The sequence below is a fragment of the Procambarus clarkii genome, chromosome 71 (genome assembly GCF_040958095.1).
Source record: "Procambarus clarkii isolate CNS0578487 chromosome 71, FALCON_Pclarkii_2.0, whole genome shotgun sequence".
NCBI classification, from domain to species: Eukaryota; Metazoa; Arthropoda; class Malacostraca; order Decapoda; family Cambaridae; genus Procambarus; species Procambarus clarkii.
Window position 1 is genome coordinate 15,260,381 of NC_091220.1, and position 23,270 is coordinate 15,283,650.

Here is a 23,270-nt window from a genome sequence, read left to right on the forward strand (position 1 = left end):
ATCAGTTGCACAATTTTCAAAACAAAACATATGTGATGTCGGTTGACAAATAAATTATCAAGACATCTTTTAGTAGATAGACAACCCTTGCGTCCCTTATTACAGGATGACAAATTTGTGTACTGGCTGGAGCCAGTTTACTACGAGCAAGGCTATGAAGTTTATTGAATACCATTTCTTAACACCGCATCACAACATGCACAAAGTCTAACACAACATACGTCGTATTTAATACCACACACTTACCTATTCTGAATCTAAAACACCCTTACTAAAAGCTAATTATTAACCTAAAATCCTTGTTCTTGTTGAATCCTCTATAGGGGCTACAGGCCCCGGTGTGCCAAGTCTAAAGCATTTCAATGGCAATGGTCACTGTGTTCGCCCTAGGCTATTCTTACCAGGGGGGAAACTTATCCACCCTGGCCTCTCACCTTACCTGGTATTGGTACTCTGAGAGCTTCCCTCAGATGGCCTCCAGTGGGTGTGCGGGACAGGCGTGTGTGTGTGTGTAATTCTCTCGAGATCATCGTAAGTAATAACAGTGCAGATACCAATGATAATATTAGGCTGTAGCGATTTTTGCGGACTTAGTGTTTCCAAGTGATTTTCGTTTCGGTGATTGAGAATATATATACATAAAGAGAGATATGAAAACTCGTGTCAGAAATAACAAATTTCTCTTCAAGATATAAGATATTAGTGTGAACTATTCGATTGTTGAATGACAAATGTTTTACATTATTTATCGCAACGAGAAAGAAAAGAGTGAACACCTGCCAAGTGAATTCAGTCTTAAAGCAGGCTGGTATACCCATGATGTAGTCTACAATCAGACTGGTATACCCCATGATGGACAGTCCACAATCAGACTGGTATACCCATGATGTACAGTCCACAATCAGACTGGTATACCCCATGATGGACAGTCCACAATCAGACTGGTATACACATGATGGACAGTCCACAATCAGACTGGTATACCCATGATGGACAGTCCACAATCAGACTGGTATACCCCATGATGGACAGTCTACAATCAGACTGATATACTCCATGATGGACAGTCTACAATCAGACTGGTATACTCCATGATGGACAGTCTACAATCAGACTGGTATACCCCATGATGGACAGTCCACAGACTGGTATACCCATGATGGACAGTCCACAATCAGACTGGTATACCCCATGATGGACAGTTCACAGACTGGTATACCCATGATGGACAGTCCACAGACTGGTATACCCATGATGGACAGTCCACAACCATGCTGGTATACACATATAACACAGACCACAACCATGCTGGTATACACATATAACACAGACCACAACCATGCTGGTATACACATATAACACAGACCACAAACATGCTGGTATACACAGCCCACAGTCAACACCATATGCACGAATCTTCATAACTGAATACATGTCTTTACATCAACTTGTATTGCGTAGAAAACTAACTACATAAAGTTTTAGGGAGTTGGATTATGACGTAAAACGCTTCGTGAGAGTGAACTAATGTTTGTGATATCATTACAGGACCTGATCACCCCCACCAAGCCGTAGTTGAGTAACGTGTGAGCAGCGAGCGACAGCATGCCTGGCCACGTTAAGAAGAGCACGGGGCCCGATCCCGACCCCACGGAATTCCTGTTCATCTCAGCGGAGCAGAAAATGCTGGACCAGAGCAAGCCTTACGATCCGAAAAAGTCTTGTTGGGTCCCGAATGACAAGGATGGCTTCATCGAGGGTGAGATTCAAGGCACCAAGGGTGACCTTATCACAGTCTACGCCGCGGGTGAGACCAAGAACTGGAAGAAGGATCTTGTTGGTCAAGTCAACCCTCCCAAGTACGAGAAATGCGAGGACATGTCCAACTTGACCTACTTGAACGATGCCTCCGTCCTCTACAACTTGAAGACCCGTTACGTCGCTAAGCTCATCTACACCTACTCCGGTCTCTTCTGTATCGCCATCAACCCCTACAAGCGCTACCCCATCTACACCAACCGCGTGGTCAAGATCTACCAGGGCAAGAGGCGTAATGAAGTACCTCCCCATCTCTTCGCTATCGCTGACGGCGCCTACATGAACATGATGCAGCGTAAGTACAAGATTACTGTAACCTACAGTTTTTCCACAAGTGCTCATACATACACAAATTCTCATATCTCACATCATGGGTTCAGGGATGGCAAAATCATGCCTCACAGGATTAATTCATATCTCACAAGAAAACTCGAGTTAAAATATGATCAATTCTATAGCGTTAAGGAGAATTTCAAGACCCAAACTCCTCCAAGGATGACCTAAACTCGGGAGATATTATCCCAATTACCTGTTAGGGTACATAAGTGACTATATGTTTATTTTAGAACAAATCTAAAATAGCTTTTAGTAACCTTTATCTTCCACATCTCCCTCTTCACGCTTCCCAACATCTTATTCTATCATTCTTGAGAATATGTTGCGCCATCATTTATTACACCTTGTTGCAGCATCACTTATTTCATCTTGTTGCAGCATCACTTATTTCATCATGTTGCTGCATCAATTAAAAATCTGGTTGCAACATCATTTATTTTCACGTTGCAATAACAGTTATTACATACTGTTGTAATTTTACTTATTAAATCATATTGCAGCATCACTTACTAAATCTTGTTGCAGAATTAATTACATCACTCTGCAACGCCATATTTCATATTTTGTTGCACAATCACTTATTGCACCTTGTTGCAGTACTATCTATTACAGTATCGATTTTGCTGTATATTGCTGTATCGATTTTTTTTATATCTTGCTGAAGGAACACCAGTGATGCATTTCTGCAACATATTTTACTATTTGAACTTGCAATTAAAGCCTCATTTCTTCATAAATTTTTGCTATAATAACTTAATTTTTTGCTATAATAACTTAATAAGTTAATTATAAAAATTTCATAACTTATTAAATAAGGGGGGGGGAGAGGTCATGGGTTGGGGAATGCTGGGGTATCTGGGAGTGGGGGGGGGGAAGGTAGATCAGGGGTTGGGGAGGGAATTTGTGAGTTTTTAATAGGCTCTCAGAGGATTTCGGGGCGAGGGGTGGGGGGGTCAAGGGAAGGGGGAAAAGGGAGGGTTAGGGGTGAGGAAGGGACAGGGAGGATTATCTGTTAATGTTCTGCATTCTCTCTACTTACAGTCGGTGAGAACCAGTCTATGCTCATCACGTAAGTCACATATTATATTTTCTTACTTGTGTGCCTTTTATTACTTGATGAATTAAACAAAACAATATTTTCTGTACTAGTCTTTAGTTATTTTTGTTTAATTCTGATTTCATTGTTTCATTTTTCTAACTTTGGCTTATATGTTTTTTTTATATCTCCGTTGTTAAACCTTTCTTTACATTCCTACTGTTCTACTGTGTTCCGTCCCACTGCATACCATTATAGAAACTGTGAATATTGTTTTCCTAATCTTTCTTCATAATGAAGGTTCCTAATGCCCTGGATAAGTAGTCTTTTTCTGTATTCTCACGGAAGAATTTACATACAGTATACAGTATAAATTGATGTATAAATTTAAAGCGTCAATTGCTGAACCTTAAACATGTGAATCATGGTAATCAAAATTGGCTTTATTTTGACTATTTATTGTCATTAATACTGCATTTGTTAGCGGTAATAGGATAAGGAAATAAAACATGAGGGGCAAAGTGAAGGAACGGTGTTCAACCACTTGGACCACCGGGGATCGAACACAGGACCTGCATGAAGCAAGATCATTGCTGTACCGAATAAGATGCTATTACCCTAAAGATAAATTCCTGTCTCCATCAATTCAGTAAATTATTGCAAATGTTTACTAATCGATGTTTTGTTTCCCCTCCCACAGCGGTGAGTCCGGTGCCGGCAAGACTGAGAACACCAAGAAGGTGCTCTCCTACTTCGCCAACGTCGGCGCCACCACCAAGAAGAAGGGGGAAGCTGAGAAACCCGTAAGAAATAACTTTATTTTCTTATAATCTATTTTCCTACTACATTTTTTCATATACAAAAATTAAGTTAATAAACGGTTAAATTATTTATGTTACAACGATTTTCTAGTTATTACTTGAAATTGCTATTTACATACTAACATACATTTAGATTTTTATGTTTCGTTTCATAACATAAATATTCTTATTCTGCTTCCTCCATCAGAATCTCGAAGACCAGATTGTCCAAACCAACCCTGTACTCGAGGCTTTTGGTAACGCCAAGACTGTTCGTAACGACAACTCTTCTCGATTTGTAAGTTGAAGGTCGTTCGTAACTCATATTGTCTTGTAACGTTCTGTTATTATGCTATAACAAGTGAATTAGAATATGACTTAGAATAAACTAAGTGCCTTCTGAACCAGCTTCGGATACTCTTGAAGATTAATTTCCTGTGTTGATGCTGTTTGTACCATGTGAGGGCATTAACCTGTGTTGTTGTCTCTACCATGTAAAGGGTATATCCCACTAAATATTTGACTCATCGTCAGCATAGTATATTTTGTTATGATAAAAAATATAACAGAATACTTGGATATTATTTCTGCTAAAAAATAATGCTTCTTCAATGCTTGTTTGTTGTGTCGATGTACTTGGACTTGTCGGTATAGCGCCGACTTCGCTTCTTGCAGGTCGACGTTCAAGTCATTTGGGCATCGCTCCCTCAATCTGTCCTCTTGTCCTGCCCTCGTATCCCTTTGAAGTGTTAAATAGTCATTCTGGCTTAGTGATTTCCTCTTGTTAATTACCTTGATTGGTTGTAAGCCCGAAGCTTCTAATATCCCTTTTTATGCATAGGGCAAGTTCATCCGCATTCACTTCCAAGCCAATGGCAAGCTGTCCGGTGCTGACATCGAAGTCTACCTGCTGGAGAAGGCTCGCGTCATCTCCCAGCAGTCACTCGAGCGCTCCTACCACATCTTCTACGAGATGATGTCTGACCAAGTCAAGGAAATCAAACGTAAGTTTATCTCTTCAAAATTAGATTCTTAAGTCTCATCATACCTAATGTAGTACATCTGTACCTCAAATAAGTTTCGCTGTGAAGCATATTTAATTATGTTTATAATAAGTTTTTAATTCGGTTTTAGCGTAAAGAGCTCCCAACCACAGAAGGGTTACTATGGCCTTGCACTGGATAATAACCTTATAGTTAATAACAATATAATTGTATTTATATAATATTATTACTCTCGCGTAACGTTTGGCTTACCCGAGCGGAATAAGATCAAGAAATGCTGATCTATTAAATGCAAAACATTTGGAGTGTGAGGAAACAGCCTAAGTGCTTTCAACCATTTTGGGGCCAGCTTGTAAGCAGATTTGAGAGATAAGTTACATAAGACCCACCCTGGGAACTGGAATAAGGGAAGGAAAAAGAGTGCTCACAGACAAGCAGGGTCATGAACTATGTAAACACAAATTTACCGATAAGAAAATTGGGATTAAGAAATGGAACGAGAAAAGGGAAGGAGGAACAACAAGTAAGATAATAAAGGTATTAATGATAACATCAAGAAGAATCAATAGCAAAACAATATAGACAAAAATACCTTGAGAAACATTATTTAATTTAAAGAAGAAGATTGGCAGAGTTATCCTTATGAAGCAGAAGGAAAGCGTTAGTAAGGGTGGACTACACAGAAAAATGTATTTCTTTTTTCATGGGGGGCTATTTTGTAAACGACAGGTACCATTACGAGGGCTGTTTCTAACTAATATTTATCCAGTAGTATTTTTATAATTAATCACTGTATGTATATCAAACATTTTCAAGGCCTTGTCAATATTTTAGAATCCAGAGGGGGGTATATTCTCTGTTTATTTGGGATTAGGACTTAGGATTAGTAACTTAGGATACCTGATCAACCAGGCTGTGACTCATACGTCAGGCTGCGAGCAGCCGCGTCTAACAGCCTGGTTGATCAGTCCAGCAACCAGGAGGCCTGGTCGACGACCGGGCCGCGGGGACACTAAGCCCCGGAAGCACCTCAAGGTAGCCTCAAGGTAGCCTCAAGGGACAGCATTGCAATTATTAGATTTATTCAACCGCGATTTTAACAAGTCTACCCCGCTTCCTAGTGTATACATTTTGTTCTGGATTAAGTTCACCAGCATTTACATAATAATGTCGATGACTCTGGTTACTCGGCTTCTCTGTAAAGAGATTCAAACACTGAGATGTTTATAACACATATGGAATACCCAAAATCTAGATGTTGTTGAGTGTAACGAATCACCTCGTAACGTTTCTCTCATCCCACAAAGTGTATCATGATTAAATGACAATGACGTCCTAAAAAGCGTATTCGAGTACACATGTTTTCAAATCAGCTTTCAGAAAAGTGTGGCGGAGTAGGATTTCATTTTGCCGGAAGCATTATTCCTAAAAATTGAATAAAGCCTATGAGTACAAACTAAGTAATTGTTAAAAAAGAAATGTTAGGTCTGTTCATGATTTCTTTATTTTATAATTAGAGGAATTATAATATTCATGCAAGATACTTGAGACATAAGACTTTGTTATGTAGAGCAACATCTTTTAAGGGCTACTATGATAAACATATAAGTTAATTTCGTTGTTTTAGATTCAGCTACTCGGAACAAAAGTGCCAAGTAACATGGAATAGGGACCTGTACCTATTATCTCTGTTTACCCAGTACCGCAACCGTCCTTAAGATAGAGTATAGTGCTATATAACAGTTGCTAATGTCTCAACTGCTCCAGCGGAACCCACGAAAGTGGAAAAGAATATGCTGAGATCTATCAGCTTGTAAATCAATTATTCCAGGTTACAATGGTAGTGACATCAATGGCTGCTTTGCCTTACCATCATCAAATAAGTGTGTCTTGTTGTTTGTATTCTGTTAAGATGATCTTATGATTCATTTCTGGAAAGTTTGGGTAAATTGTTGACACTGTACTTCCCTCATCTACAGCCATGTGTTTCCTTAGCGATGATATCTACGATTATCACTACGTGTCTCAAGGAAAGGTCACCGTGCCTTCTATTGATGACGGCGAGGACATGCAGTTCTGTCACGTGAGTGAGGGAGCCTAGCGTGTTAATACGGTCCCCCTTCTACCATCGATAGAGTATGAAACTCTTAATCGATGTTTCGTCATTTATTATTTTTGGGTTGAAACTCGCAAGATTGATAAGATAATTGTTATTTTTCCCTTATTTCCTAAACATTTTCAAGTTTAATACTGAGTCTTCTGTAGTCCAAAGCTGACAAGGAAACAGACGGACTGATATGTTTCATTATGCTACCGACCGATGACTCCTTTTCTGTCTCTTATTATTTTCCTGTATCTAAAATGTTGTAGAAAAGTATCCCATCTTTACCTTAGAGAATGTTCTTCATCTATCGAGGCAACATACTTTAATTACTAAATACAAGACATCACCAATTTCCCGACATGACGAGAAAGGTGATGATGGCTTAGACAGTCGTCAGGTCGACCATGGAGGAGAAGCAATTTTGTCCCGAATTATGAAAAAATCTTGACTGATGTTTTAATTTCAGGGTTATGTACAATAAGATATACGAAAGATTTCTTAAAATGTGGTGTTCAATTATGCACCATTACTTAACTTGACTTTAATTGCCTTAAATGAACAAAGATAATAATTATAAATGAATTAAGGTCTATTGTTTTATCACAACAGCATTCTTTTTATTAGAGTTCGTTAATTTCACCGGATTATTTTAATTCATCTTAACAATTGTTTAAATACAGAATTGCTTCCCTTTTACAAAAAAGTAGATTATCCTATTTTTTCCATTGGGTCTGGTTAAATATATATATATATATATATATATATATATATATATATATATATATATATAGTCTTCTCATCGGTGTTTTTGAACGTGCAGATTTTATGGTTAAGAAGCAACAGCAGAAAAAGAAATGCGTATGATGCACGATTTAGAATATATATATATTGTTTTCTTAAACATAATAAAAAGTCATCTTTTCATTGACACCTTCCCGCTCTAGGACGCCTTCGATATTCTGGGCTTCACTAAGACGGAAGTTGAGAATGTCTACAAGGCGACGGCCGCCGTCATGCACATGGGAGAGATGAAGTTCAAGCAGAGGGGTCGCGAGGAGCAGGCTGAGGCCGACGGCACTGAGGTGATTATAATTACAACTTTATTATAATGTGGCAATACTTAGGTAATTCTGATCCAGTCATAAAATATCCTTGATATTTTGTTGAAAAGTAACTCGCTGATTCCTCTTTATCAGGTTGGAAACAAAGTTGCCAAGCTTCTTGGCGTTGAGGGTGAGGACCTGTACAGGAACATTACCAAGCCCAAGATCAAGGTCGGCGCCGAGTTCGTAGCCAAGGGCATGAACGTGAACCAGTGTAACTACTCCATTGGTGCCCTGGCCAAGGGTCTGTTCGATCGAGTATTCAAGTTTCTGGTATCAAAGTGTAACCAGACGCTTGAGACCGGCCAGAAGCGTGCTTCCTTCATCGGTGTCCTCGATATTGCTGGTTTCGAGATCTTTGACGTAAGTATTTATCTTCAAAATAAGGAAGCCAAGTTTGTTTCATGTACAGCCCATCCTGTAAACAAACAGCTCAAATCCATTTCATGCTCAAGCACTCCTCCTGTGTTTATTAATTAATTGTTCTTCATACATGACTCCCAGCTGATTTCGTTCGAGATTTTATTTAAAGATGCACCCCCTTTCTACCCATGTTATTAGGTTAGGTTCTTCCTAAACATGATTATAATATCATATAAGCATGCTTATATTATATGTTGGTAGCTTATGAACTAGTAGCCTATAAGCTGCTAGCTTATAAGCTGGTAGCTTATAAGCTTATATTATAAGCTGGTAGCTTATAAGCTTATGTTATAAGCTGGTAGCTTATAAGCTTATGTTATAAGCATACTTTCTAAAGTGTTTCACACATGTCACGTAAGTAATAATAATTGACCACAGAGCGAAAAAACTAACCTAACCTAATATAGCCTAATCTACCCAAACATAACCTATTTTTACCTAACATAATCTATTCTAACCTAACGTAATCTAGCAAATTCTAACCAAACCAATTTTAATCAACCTAACCTTACGAAACCTAAGCTATTCTAACCTAATCAAGGCCTAACTTCACAAAACCATAACATAAAGACATCTGTAAATAAAAAATACTGCAGTTGGGCGAATATGAGTTAAAGTTATTACTTTTTCTTTGATTCCCATCAACCAAAATTAAAAACAATGCATTTCCTCTTTGGCATGCGATACAAGGTTTTTTTTTATATAAAAACTGACGTCAATATACTTGATTACATCAAGATTTGCTGTTATACTTCTTACCAAATTTACAGTTTTTAAATATATGGACTTTATTTACAGTACAACGGCTTTGAGCAGATCTGTATCAACTTCTGTAACGAGAAGCTGCAGCAGTTCTTCAACCATCACATGTTTGTGCTGGAACAGGAGGAGTACAAGAAGGAAGGTATCAACTGGGTCTTCGTCGACTTCGGTATGGATCTGCAAGCCTGCATCGAGCTCTTTGAGAAGGTAAATATTCAAAGAAAAGAAAATATAAATTTACATAATTATTATTACTAATTATATAAATTTTTAACTGGTAATTTTGATTTTACCATTTTGATAGTTTCTCTTAACACTTCAGGAGTGCAATTATTTGTCACTTGCACAACTTGATAATATCTGAATAATATTCTATTTTATGAAATTCGTCTTTTTAAATGAGTAAAAAATATGAAAAATACGTTTAAAAGAAAGTAAGTATATATGTATATAAGATTTCACACTAATAAAATTCAGATTTTGTGAGTCTTGAAATTAGGATTCAATATTTTGGTCACAATTTAAATTTTATTTTGTTATAGGATTCAAGAATAAAAAAAAGAATTTATAGTAAACTAAAATAATAGATCGGAACTACTCGAACATAATAAATCAGAAATATTCTCAATATTAATTATTTTGCATAAATATAAATGTGAAATCTTGATTGTTATACGGATTTGTAAGCATAATACAAATTTCATGTTTCAAGCGTATAAATGATCACATAACGAAAGCCTGTAGGGGGGTAGAAATAGCCTAAGCTACTCTATCCCTTTGAGATGTATTTTTTTCCTTGTCTCAGTAAACTTACTTGAACGAAAGCCCCATGTGCCCTACGGTCCAATAATTTCATCATATGATTTAAGACATCGTCTATTTGTTAACAACAGATTCACTTGCACTTTCAACAGAAAATGGGTGTCCTGTCCATCCTGGAAGAGGAGTCTATGTTCCCCAAGGCTACCGACAAATCCTTCCAGGAGAAGTTGAACGCCAACCATCTGGGCAAGTCTCCCGTGTTCATCAAGCCCAAGCCACCCAAGCCCGGCGAGGCTGAGGGCCACTTCGCCATTGTTCACTACGCCGGTACTGTCACTTACAACCTGAGTGGCTGGCTGGAGAAGAACAAGGATCCCCTCAACGACACCGTCGTCGACCAGCTCAAGAAGTCTCAGAACGAACTTGTCGTCACCATCTTCCTCGACCATCCAGGCCAGTCTGGTACTGGAGACACTAAAGCTGGTAAGTTATCAGAGTATATGCGATAATTTGCTTGCTATACATTCACAGAAATTGTATTTCTAATTTAATAGAAATCATATTATTTCAATTAATAATTAATATATCCATTTAATGCCAAAGTGCCCACGAGTAATGTAAGAATAATAAGGATCTGCTTCCTATGTAATTTACAACGCTGCCTTACAAAATAGCATAATGCTTTATTTTTTTTTTACCATGGCTTCATAAGGAATATATTACACCAACATATTACCTCCATATCTCTTCATCTTTCTGGTGTTAATAGAACAAAATTTATTGAAATGTTTGCTTAATAAACCATATGCTATAAGTCGTTAATAATAAAAACATAATTTCAGTTTGATAATTCTATAAGAAACATATATATAATATGCAACTCTTGCTTTCCCCAGGTGGTCGTGGCGCAAAATCAGGCTCCTTCAAGACCGTATCGTCAGGATACAGGGTGGGTAGTATTGGTTATACGCCAATACATTATATTTCTTAAGTTAAATAGCTTTCACGTATTTCCACGTTAACTCATCCATAACCCTTGTAATGCGCCATTGTTCCAACCAGTTGTCCACGCTACGCACAATTCTAAAGCAAATTGAGAGAATAAAAAACGTTTTTTGTTTCCAAATCAGATATAAAGGCAGGAAGTATAGGAACAAAATATTTAATAAAGTATCATGTACTTCCTTGGATAAATCCTGGGATTTTGCCTAACAGACCGAATGATTCTGTTAGGCAATTCAAATAAATCCTGTTATTCCAAATAGTGTGATTCTGGTTATTAAGCACGACATTATATATATATATATATATATATATATATATATATATATATATATATATATATATATATATATATATTAGTATATTTTGGTAGCAGTCTTTCCTGTAGACATATATTATTAAATATGACCGAAAAAGTAAGATTAATAATTCTAACACGAATTTTCTCAATCTTTCGTACATTACGCTTCACTGTTGGAGGTAAATCAAAAATCACTTCTCCAAAATTCATTTTTATTTCTAGTCTGACGCGACACGGGCGCGTTTCGTAAAACTTATTACATTTTCAAAGACTTTACAAATACACAACTGATTAGAACTTGCGTTTCTCTGATTTTATATCTACATTTGAGTGAGGTGGGAAGGGTGATGTGGCATTAACACAAGACAGAACAATAGGGGATATTAATAGGGTATTAAAAGTATCAACACAAGACAGAACAGAAACAATGGGTATTGAATAGAAGTGTTTGTAGAAAGCCTATTGGTCCATATTTCTTGATGCTTCTATATTGGAGCGGAGTCTTGAGGTGGGTAGAATATAGTTGTGGCTATATTCTATATTCTATATTCTACACAACTCTGCACAATTCTGTATATATTCTGCACAACTATATTCTACCCACCTCAAGACTCCGCTCCAATATAGAAGCATCAAGAAATATGGACCAATAGGCTTTCTACAAACACTTCTATTCAATACCCATTGTTTCTGTTCTGTCTTGTGTTGATACTTTTAATACCCTATTAATATCCCCTATTGTTCTGTCTTGTGTTAATGCCACATCACCCTTCCCACCTCACTCAAATGTAGATATAAAATCAGAGAAACGCAAGTTCTAATCAGTTGTGTATTTGTGAAGTCTTTGAAAATGTAATAAGTTTTACGAAACGCGCCCGTGTCGCGTCAGACTAGAAATAAAAATGAATTTTGGAGAAGTGATTTTTGATTTACCTCCAGCAGTGAAGCGTAATGTACGAAAGATTGAGAAAATTCGTGTTAGAATTATTAATCTTACTTTTTCGGTCATATTTAATAATATATATATATATATATATATATATATATATATATATATATATATATATATATATATATATATATATATATATATATATATATATATATATACTAATTCAAATGACCGATTAGCCATATTATCAGTCAACGAAAGAATTATGGATCCTTATAGCAATTAAGCCATTTACTAATTTAAAAACTAAAAAAAAAGACCAACCATGTGATGTGCAGTTAGCTGTAACACAATATTTGATCTTGACATATTCATTCCTAGCGCCCTTAAGATTTGCTACTGCGTCAAATCTGCGTCCACTTGCCGATATGTACTGTTAAAAAGAACAATTCTCTGTGACACAGCTTCTTAGTCTCGTTGCTGGAAGATGAATGAAGTCATTTGTTCACCCAAATCAATCCTAGCACATCACTCTCGATGGAAACCGAAATCGTATTAGTTGCAGTATTACTTATCTCTATAATCTCTCCTAGAAATACGTCACTTAATGAAGCTGCTAGCGTAAATATTTTAACAATGTCCCTAGAATAATAGTAATAATAATGGTTTATAGTGTAAATTCGCATCGTAGGCTTTTTCAGGAAGCTGAAATATTGTATACATATGAGGCCATGTTTGTGCAAGGGAGACCATTCAGCTATGATGTTATATCTGCAAGTTCTAATTCAGCTGCAGTGTTTTATGCTGAATGGAGAATGTGTTCCGTAACTTGGTTATGGACTTCTCACCTACAGGACCAGCTCAACAACCTGATGAGGACCCTCAACGCCACTCATCCCCACTTCATCCGGTGTATCGTCCCCAACGAGACCAAGTCCCCGGGTAGGTAGCCTCATATAAACACAGTATCGTCCCCAACGAGACCAAGTCCCCGGGTAGGTAGCCTCATATAAACACTGTATCGTCCCCAACGAGACCAAGTCCCCGGGTAGGTAGCCTCATATAAACACTGTATCGTCCCCAACGAGACCAAGTCCCCGGGGAGGAAGCCTCATATAAACACAGTATCGTCCCCAACGAGACCAAGTCCCCGGGTAGGTAGCCTCATATAAACACAGTATCGTCCCCAACGAGACCAAGTCCCCAGGTAGGTAGCCTCATATAAACACTGTATCGTCCCCAACGAGACCAAGTCCCCGGGTAGGTAGCCTCATATAAACACAGTATCGTCCCCAACGAGACCAAGTCCAATGGTGAGGAAGTGAGAGAGATGCCATTTCGGAATGTTCAATAAATTTAATCCACAATAGAGCTTTTACGGTTTCTTATGATATTAATTTTGAATAATATTTTAATATTAATAATTTTGAATAATATTTTAATATCAATAATTTTTAATATTTTAATATTAATAATCTTGAATAATATTATAATATTAATTATTTGGTCTTATTGGGCCAGCCAGAAGCTTAGGGCCCACGCAGAATATCTCTGCAAAAAAAAAAAATCCTCAAGGGCCACAGGAATATGTGTTTCATAGTGCCCAAAAACGTCTACTTAAGAACCGGCTGTTTCTACTGAAGTGTGTGCAAGGTTCGGTGCAAGTTCTCAAGCTTAGCATGATATGAGTGTGTAAACACTGACAATTTCCTCCTGTCCCCTTTTAGGTGTGACTGATGCTGCTCTCATCATGCACCAACTGACCTGTAACGGTGTGCTTGAGGGCATCCGTATCTGTCGTAAGGGCTTCCCCAACAGGATGATCTATTCTGACTTCAAGAACCGGTGAGTTGACTTCTCATACTTGTGTTCTTTTAGATAGAATTTCAATATCCTAATTTTGAACTTTTATTCACTGAATTTTTCGGCTTATAATCCTTACTGATCATGCCTCTCAGATTATTTTTATATTAGCTTTAACAATGTCACTGATGTTTAACTACTATCCGGTTACTCTATTAACATCACCTAAGTCAACATTAAGCTGCAGCTAACCATTCGTCCATTCTAAAAAGCCTATCTAAATCTGTCTCGTTTCTTAAAATACATTGTTTCTCATGCTGCCTCGTGTCTCATACCGCAGCTACAAGATCTTAGCTTCCCAGGAGATGTCTGCGATCCCTGATGACAAGAAGGCTGCCAAGGTTTGCTTCGACAAGGCCGGTCTAGACGAAGAGCTGTACCGCCTTGGCAACACTAAGGTAACTACAAACTGCTTGAGTGACGAAAATTAGACCACCCAAATAAATGGCACGGGGATGGATAGCCCGTAAAACTACAAACACACACATTATAAATATATATACACCGATAGAAGTTAAGTCGTGGGGCTCAATTGTATTTTCTAATTTATTATATTTATTATAAATAAATATATTATAAAAATAAATTATAAATTATTATAATTTATTATAAAATTGATAATTTATTATAAAACCAAAAAAACGGTCAATCTACTCATGAAAATCTCCCCAGACACCAAGCAGAACGCTTTGAAGGAGACCAACGTCGTCTATGCCTTTAAATACCCACTTGGGGACTATAAGCCCAAAAGAACTCAGTATATAGGCAAGACAACAACGTCTCTTTCCAGGCGAATAACAATGCATAAGCAACAGGGTGCCATCAAGGAACATATAATCTCTCCTCACAACCAGACCATCACCAGAGAAATCTTAACAAACAACACAGAAATCATCGATAGATACAGCGATAGCAGACGGCTCGACATCAGCGAGGCACTACACATCAAAAAGTCAACACCAGCAATCAACAGCCAATTAATGCACAACTATATTCTACCCACTTCAATGCATCGTATGGGCCAATAGGCCCTGTGCATTTACTTCCATATATATATATATATATATATATATATATATATATATATATATATATATATATATATATATTGAGGGTTTATATGTATATATAAACCCTCAATAAAATCCTCACTAATAACCTATTTCTACCTTCATGGAGTAGGAAGGTTGTTGTTGGCTCCCAGAGGAAGGAAAGGAATTTTAGGAAAACCTTATATGAAGAGATTAACTGACATCCGGTCTTTCCCAGTACCCCACACTCTCAGTCATCAGTAGCATCATAATAGTGCTGTCTTATGTCATATGGTAACATTATTGTGTAGCCCCGCTTCTCGGAGTATGAGCAGTGAGAGTTTACTTAAATCCTAGACTACGTTAAGGGTTTGATTATACACTCAGGGTGATCAATAAAGTAATGTGATGGCATTAAGAATCCACCTGCTCTTCATATCAAGACAGATTTAGCAAAACCTATCTCAGTAAGCAATATAATTTAGATTCTGGTTTTATTCCTTTAACTTTTATTGTTCGGTCTACTGGCATTTTATAAGCTCTACACTAAATTATCTTAACTATAAATCTCATTAACCAGGTGTTCTTCCGCGCTGGTGTCCTGGGTACCCTGGAGGAGATCCGCGACGACCGTCTGGGCAAGATGATCGCCTGGGTACAGGCTTGGGTCCGAGGCTTTATCAGCCGCAATGCTTTCATCAAACTCCAGGAGCAACGCATTTCCCTCGTTGTCGTTCAGCGCAACCTCAGGAAGTTCCTGAAGATGCGCACCTGGTCGTGGTTCAACCTCTGGCAGAAGGTCAAGCCTCTCCTCAATGTCACTCGCATTGAGGATGAGATTCGTGAGCTGGAGGATAAGGCCGCCAAGGCTCTGGAGGACCTGGAGAACGAGACCAAGCTGCGTAAGGAGCTGGAGGCTGCAAATCTTCTTCTCCTGGAGGAAAAGAATAATCTGTTGCTCTCCCTGGAATCCAGTAAAGGCAATATGAGCGAATTTTTGAATAAGCAGGCAAAGCTGCAGTCCCAGAAGAGAGACCTCGAGTCTCAGCTTGAAGTAAGGATGTGTGTTTTTGTGTATTCACCTATTGATATAGTTTAAGCTCTTGGACCCCACCTTTCTAGTTGCTGGTTGTCTAATTCAATGACTCCTACCTTATTCCTTTATCACATCTACTTTTGAAATTGAGAATGGAGGTTGCTTCTACAACATACTCGATTAGTTCATTCCATTTTCCCGCGACTCTCATACTAAAAAATCTTTCTCACATCGATCTCTATGGCACATCTAATTCTCAAGCTTCCATACATCCCTTCTTGTTTTATTGGTATTAATTTTTAACATAATCTTTACACATTATTCTATGTCTCAGTTATGTCTCCTGTCTCTCTCTCCGTTTCTGTAGCGATGTCAGGTCTAGCTGTTTCAGTCTTTCTTCATAACCCATCCCTCACACTTCTGGGACGAGCTTCATCGGAAACTATTTAACCATTTTTAGTTTTCTTATGTGTTTTTGAGACGGAGGCTCCACGATGGGGTGGCAAATTGGTCTCATGCGGCGTACAGTGGTCTAAATGTCTCCTTATTGAGGTTCTTGAACGATGTACTGACTTTTGCCATGGTAAAGTATGCTACTGATGATATTATTTTTAAGACCCTCCGGAGTTAGGCTTCGTGTTATGTCCATTCCCAGGTCTTTTTCTGTTATTATTACAGGGAGATAAATTTCCTTGATTTTATACCGTCCTTTTGGTTTCCTGTTCCCATTTCCATCATACTACACTTACATGTGTTGAACTCTAATAGCCATTTGTCAAAACAGCTCTGTAGTTTTTCTAAGTCATATTTAAGTATCTCGCAATCTTCATCTTTGTATTTGTAAGGGTTGTGGAGTGCACACGCGTATTGTATCTTTATACTCAATTTCTTAAAAAATTGTAAAATATCTGCATACTGATGCGTGGGTTTGAAGACATTTCTTCGGCAATATATAAATGTAAGTTTTGATGAACCAATAACTTGTAACTTTCAGGAAACCAGCGAGCGCTTGCAAAAGGAGCAAGAAGATCGCAATGCACTCTCACAAGACAAGAAGAGAGTGGAGCAAGACGTTCAGGCTCTCAAGAAGGAAATAGAGCAACTGGAGTTGGCCATCCAAAAAGTAGAACAGGAAAAGGCCGCTAAGGATCATTTAATCAACAACCTTACCGAAGAGATTTCCCATCAGGAAGAACACATCAACAAGGTAAACAAGGAGAAGAAACACCTGCAGGAAATCAATCAAAAGTCCGCCGAGGACAACCAGAGCATCGAGGACAAGTGCAACCACCTCAACACTGTTAAGGGTAAACTCGAGCAGCACCTCGACGAACTCGAGGATTCTCTTGAACACGAGAAGAGACAACGGGCTGAAGTTGAGAAAGTGAAACGAAAAGTTGAAAGCGACCTTAAACTTACCCAGGAGGCTGTACACGACTTGGAACGCAGTCGTAAGGATCTCGAGCAAGCCATCGATAGGAAAGATAAGGAATTCTCCTCAATTGCCAAGAAACTAGATGATGAACAGCAACTTGTAGTGAAGCTCAATAAACAGATTAAGGAACTGCAGTTCCGCATAGAAGAGCTGGAAGCCGGACTGGAGCACGAGCGTCAGGCCCGCGCGAAGGCCGAGAAGGCCAAGACCACACTCTCGCGGGAGCTGGGAGACCTCACCGACCGCCTGGACGAAGCGGGTGGAGCCACTGCCGCGCAGATCGAACTCAACAAGAAGCGCGAGACTGAGCTCGCCAAGCTTCGCTGTGAGTTCGAAGAAAGGAACATCCGTCACGACTCTGCCATCCACCTTCTCCGTAAGAAGCACACAGACACCGTGGCTGATATGGCGGAGCAAATCGAGCATGTGAATAAGATCAAATCAAGGCAAGTCGTTCTTTTCATATCCGGATTTAGTGTTCTGATAAGCTAATTTTAAATTTAATACAATAAATCAAACCAGTGTTAGGATGCTGACTTTGTCATTTTTTGCAATTATATCTGATTGTAATAAGAGGTTTTATCTGTAAGACAACAATCATGCTGTTGCATGTGGAAACAATAGATGTAATAGATAAAGTATTGTTTCCTAACAATTAAGTCCTACCTAATAGCTAGAGTTATCTAGCGATCTTAATCTCGTTAAACAAAATTTTATTCTCAGCATTGATGCGTTTATTCAATTTAAAGATCCAAACAATTTTTTTTATATGAACCGAAATGAGCTTAGCAACATGACTTAATCTAAATGTGTCTATTATTCCTAAATTCTGTCCAACGAAGGTCAATCTAGATCTAGTTAAGTAAATAATGTAAGTTAATTACCTAATTAAATTAAGTAATTTAACTATTAAATATATATATATATATATATATTCTATTAAATAAGTTGTTTTTATTAAGAGTAGACTAATTTCTAACACGATATATACAAAATCGCTCTGGCTGTTGGTCAAAACGGGACTTGCTTACTAGGCTAAGTAGTGGGATCTTGGGTGTTAGGCTTGACAGATGTTTATGTCTATCAACAGGTTGGAGAAGGAGAAAGAGCTGGCGAAACGTGACATAGATGACGCAAAGGCGGCCCTGGACAGACTGTCGCATGAAAAGGTCAGTGGTTCTTTCGGATTTTAATGTGTAAAAAAAGAAAAAAAATTGCAACATTTTAATTCACCAGGCGCCGGCGAGAAACACTGGGCAGAGTTTCTTTCACTCTATGCCCCTGTTACCTAGCAGTAAAATAGGTACCTGGGTGTTAGTCAGCTGTCACGGGCTGTTTCCTGGGGGGTGGAGGCCTGGTCGAGGACCGGGCCGCGGGGACACTAAAGCCCCGAAATCATCTCAAGATAACCTCAAGATCTCAAGATAACCGTTTACTCCATTTTTACTTATAGAGCTGTAAGAAAAATCAGTGAAATGTGAAGACAGCGAAAAACTCATCAAAAGTACTAATACTATTTTCCTATTTCACTTTTGGCTTTTCTTGCATTTTGAGGTCACGTGTTATATAAACATACATCTGTAGGGAACACACAAGTGAAACACGGACAATTGAGCTGAGCGCTTTCATCATACGAAGAACCGATAAGGCTTTCAGGGGTGATAGCGTTCAGGCAATATTTGTGTCTTTATGGATGGTTGAATAGTTCTTCACTTGTCTCGGTGATTTTTCTTGCTAATGTGTATAAGTAAATATTCAATTTTCCTGCCATATTAGTCTGCTTTGGGCAAATAATTTATGGATCACCCATTTACGATTTGAACTTAATCTGGTCATAATTTTTCTCAGGCTGAAGTTGAAAAGACGAACAAGCAGCTCCATCACCAGATGCACGAGGTTCAAATTAAATGTGACGAAGCTTTCCGCATTATCAGCGACAACGACGCTACCAAGAAGAAGCTCGCGGTTGAGAACGCTGACCTTTTGCGACAACTGGAAGAAGCAGAAGCTCAAATCGGCTCCCTAAATAAGCTCAGACTCTCCTTATCCAACCAGGTGGAAGACTCCAAGAAGGTCGCAGATGAGGAATGTAGGGTAGGTATCGCGTTGCTATTTAATACAATGATCATAATGACATAATTGCATCCAGTATAACTTTCAAGAACTTCCGATTTCCTCTTGACAGCTGCGTGCCACAATTCTTGGCAAGTACCGAAACCTGGAGCACGACATTGATGGTCTCCGGGAGCAACTCGACGAAGATAGTGAGATCAAGGCAGAGCTGCAACGACTGCTGTCGAAGGCCAGTGCTGAGGCTCTCATGTGGCGCTCCAAGTACGAGTCTGACGGTGTTGCTAAAGCCGAGGAGCTCGAGGCTGCTCGTATGAAACTTGCTTGTCGACTTGAAGAATCTGAAGCTCAAATCGAACAGCTTAATGTCAGAAACTTGAATCTGGAAAAGACTAAACAACGCGCTTTAGGAGAGTTCGAAGAAATGCAAATTGCAGTTGAAAAGGCACAAACTTTAGCTGCTGTGGCAGAGAAGAGACAAAGGAACTTCGACAAAATTATCGGCGAATGGAAGATCAAGGTCGATGACCTTGCAATGGAACTTGATGTTTCCCAGAAGGAGTATCGTAGCTTATCTACTGAAAACTACCGGCTAAACGCTATATGCGAAGAGAGAGCAGAGAGCTTCGAGGCACTTCGCCGAGAAAATAAGAATCTTTCTGACGAAGTAAGGAATCTGTCCGATCAGCTTTCCGACCGTGACAACACGCTCAGCGAGAACCAGAAGACTATCAAGCAGTACGAGGTCGAGAAGGAGGAGCTTCAGGCCGCCCTCGAGGAGGCAGAGTCCGCCCTTGAGCAAGAAGAAAACAAGGTACTTCGGTCCCAGGTGGAACTTGGTCAAGTCAGGCAGGAGATTGATCGACGCCTTCAGGAAAAGGAGGACGAATTCGAGGCTACACGGTAAGTGCTATACATCAACTGTATACTATTCATACTGTGGTGGAAGAATACTGTGTATTCATACTGTGTATTCATAAGATAGACGGGGGGAAACTGGGTATGCACAAGAAGGAAAAATTAAATTCTGTATTCATACTGTATATCGATAAGATGCATCAATGCACTTTAGCATACATACTGTGTATGCATGAGATGGACGGCTGAAACGCCTAATTGCTTAAAAAAATCTTGTTATCTATAGAACAGGTGAAAAATTTAGATATAAAATTATTTGAATGCCCAGGCTTTTATGATAATGAATATAACGCTAATATGACATAGTTAACACTAAGAACATTAACGCGAGTGCAGGCTTGAAAGTTGACTATATTAAGCTTAACATATATGGGAGTGTTAGTTTGTAAATAGTTTACTGTATTGGTTGGTTTTTGCCCTTTGGTGTCTGAGTGGGGGTTAAGGGCAGGTGTCTGGGAATTACCAAGGCATCGGCTCAAGTCACCTCATTGCCCCAAAAGCATAACATTAATCCATACATGTTGCAGAAAGGGCCACCAGCGCGCTATCGAGTCCATCCAAACATCCCTTGAAACCGAAGCCAAAGCCAAGGCGGAAGCCCTACACATGAAGAAGAAAATCGAGGCTGACATCGGTGAGCTTGAGGGTGCGTTAAACCATTCCAACAAAGCCAACGCCGAGATGCAGAAGATCGTCAAGAAACTCCAGACGGAAACTAAGGAGCAACAGACCCGGCTGGAGGAGCAACAGCGCCTGGTCTCGGAGTACCGGGAGCAGCTCAGCACGTCCGAGCGCAAAGTCAACACTCTCCAGGGCGAGTTGGAAGAGTCTCGGACTCTCCTCGAGCATTCTGATCGCAGCCGTCGCAACGCAGAGTCTGATCTCTCCGATGCTAATGTAACCGTAACTAAACTTACTACCGAAAATGGAATACTTACTACGACCAAGAGGAAACTTGAGGCTGAAATGCAAACCCTTAATGTAAGTTATCTTCCCCTATTGTCAAATGCTTGACGTAAATTATCTTTCTCTTTTGTAAAACTCTATGACAATTATTATAATATCTCTAATATAATTCAATATTTTCAGTTTTGCCTACTCAAACGTAAGCATCATTTATCTATTTCCACAGACCGACATAGATGAAATGCTCAAAGAAGCCAGAAACTCTGAGGACAAAGCTAAGAAAGCCATGATCGACGCCGCCCGCCTGGCTGACGAACTCCGCAACGAACAGGACCACTCTCAGACCCAGGAGAAGATGTGTAAGGGACTGGAAATTACCGTGAAGGAGCTCCAGGTTCGACTCGAGGAGAGCGAGAGCATCCTCCAGAAGACAGGCAAGGCTGCCTACACCAAGCTGGAAAGCCGCATTCGTGAACTGGAGGGCCTGTTGGACAAAGAAGTGACCCTTCACTCCGAAGCCCAGAAGAACCTTAGGAAATGTGAGAGGCGCATTAAGGAGATTTCCTACCAGTCCGACGAGGACAGGAAGAGCCAAGAGAAGATGCAGGACATCGTTGACAAACTGCAGCAGAAGGTCAATGCCTACAAGCGCCAGATCGAGGAGGCGGAAGAGATTGCCGCTCTGAATCTGGCCAAATACCGCAAGGCTCAGCAGGAGCTGGAGGAGCTGGAAGAGAGAAGTGCTCTCAGCGCCAGGCACATTGTCACTCAGCATATTGAGAGCTCTGTATCGCAACTGGTACACTGAGACATTCTTCCTGGCGGATCTTTCAGCTTGTTTTACGACACCTTAAACGGTGGTTTATGGATTACTGTACCTTTGAATGTTAATAAACATACAGATGAATACTATTGATATAATTGATAGTATATATGTGAATTTATTGTGCACCATTTTTATACTACTAAACAAGATTTCAGCATATAAAAAAAGAATTTTTTAAAATTATTTTGATATTCATTATATATTCCATTTCTTTATTAATTAAAAGGCAAACAGCCTATTCACAAACTCACATTAATAAAGAAAGAAAGAATGAAATAGGCGTAAATAAATGGTTAATTGTTATGATTTAACCTTATCACTAATTATTTTAGCCACCCGACAAGGCCTATGCCCCCACCTCAGTTTCTTATTGAGGAATAATACATGAAGATATATGACCAGTATCTATAAGGATTTCAGGAATGAGTAGAGCACTAGATGTAAATCAACAAAGCTGTACTTATTAAATATGTGCAAGCCTACAAAACAAATGGGAAAATATAATAATATCTAGATGCCAACTATAGAATGGTTCCAGCATAAAGGAACGACAAGTCACATGGCATCAGAAAACGATTAACTAAATACAAACTTTCCCTTGAGACAGAAACAAGACATCATATTATATCAATCAATACTATTTGAAACATTAACTATCATAAAAATTATTATTCCAAGTCAGTCAGTTGGATAATTTACAGAAATAACTCTCACTTATCTGACATTCTAACGATATTCAAACAAATAAGAAAAGCATATAGCAAAGCATAAACTATCTAACCAAAAATCAGTCAACCACTCTGGCTGGACGGTAGAGCAACGGCCTCGCTTCTCGCAGGTTG

General features: G+C 38.9%; 1 protein-coding gene across 2 annotated transcripts; it reads left to right on the forward strand.

Annotated features, from left to right (window-relative positions):
* Positions 1 to 429: 429 nt before the first annotated feature.
* Positions 430 to 22,511, forward strand: LOC123745562 (myosin heavy chain, muscle). Of its 2 annotated transcripts, XM_045726221.2 has the most exons (22): positions 430 to 531; positions 1,549 to 2,113; positions 3,196 to 3,223; positions 3,891 to 3,993; positions 4,199 to 4,288; positions 4,832 to 4,994; positions 6,974 to 7,077; positions 8,043 to 8,180; positions 8,295 to 8,564; positions 9,423 to 9,593; positions 10,301 to 10,631; positions 11,045 to 11,097; positions 13,198 to 13,285; positions 14,071 to 14,188; positions 14,487 to 14,604; positions 15,818 to 16,291; positions 17,268 to 18,154; positions 18,799 to 18,877; positions 19,557 to 19,802; positions 19,894 to 20,681; positions 21,224 to 21,677; positions 21,829 to 22,511. In XM_045726221.2, the coding sequence occupies exons 2-22, from the start codon at positions 1,606 to 1,608 to the stop codon at positions 22,408 to 22,410; spliced, it is 5,793 nt and encodes a 1,930-aa protein (XP_045582177.2). In that variant the 5' UTR covers positions 430 to 531; positions 1,549 to 1,605; the 3' UTR covers positions 22,411 to 22,511. The 2 variants fall into 2 exon arrangements, with proteins under 2 accessions (XP_045582177.2, XP_045582178.2); XM_045726222.2 differs by lacking the exons at positions 430 to 531; positions 1,549 to 2,113; positions 3,196 to 3,223; ... (1 more) ...; positions 4,199 to 4,288; positions 6,974 to 7,077 and having other exon boundaries at positions 4,864 to 4,994.
* The last annotated feature ends 759 nt before the right edge of the window (positions 22,512 to 23,270 follow it).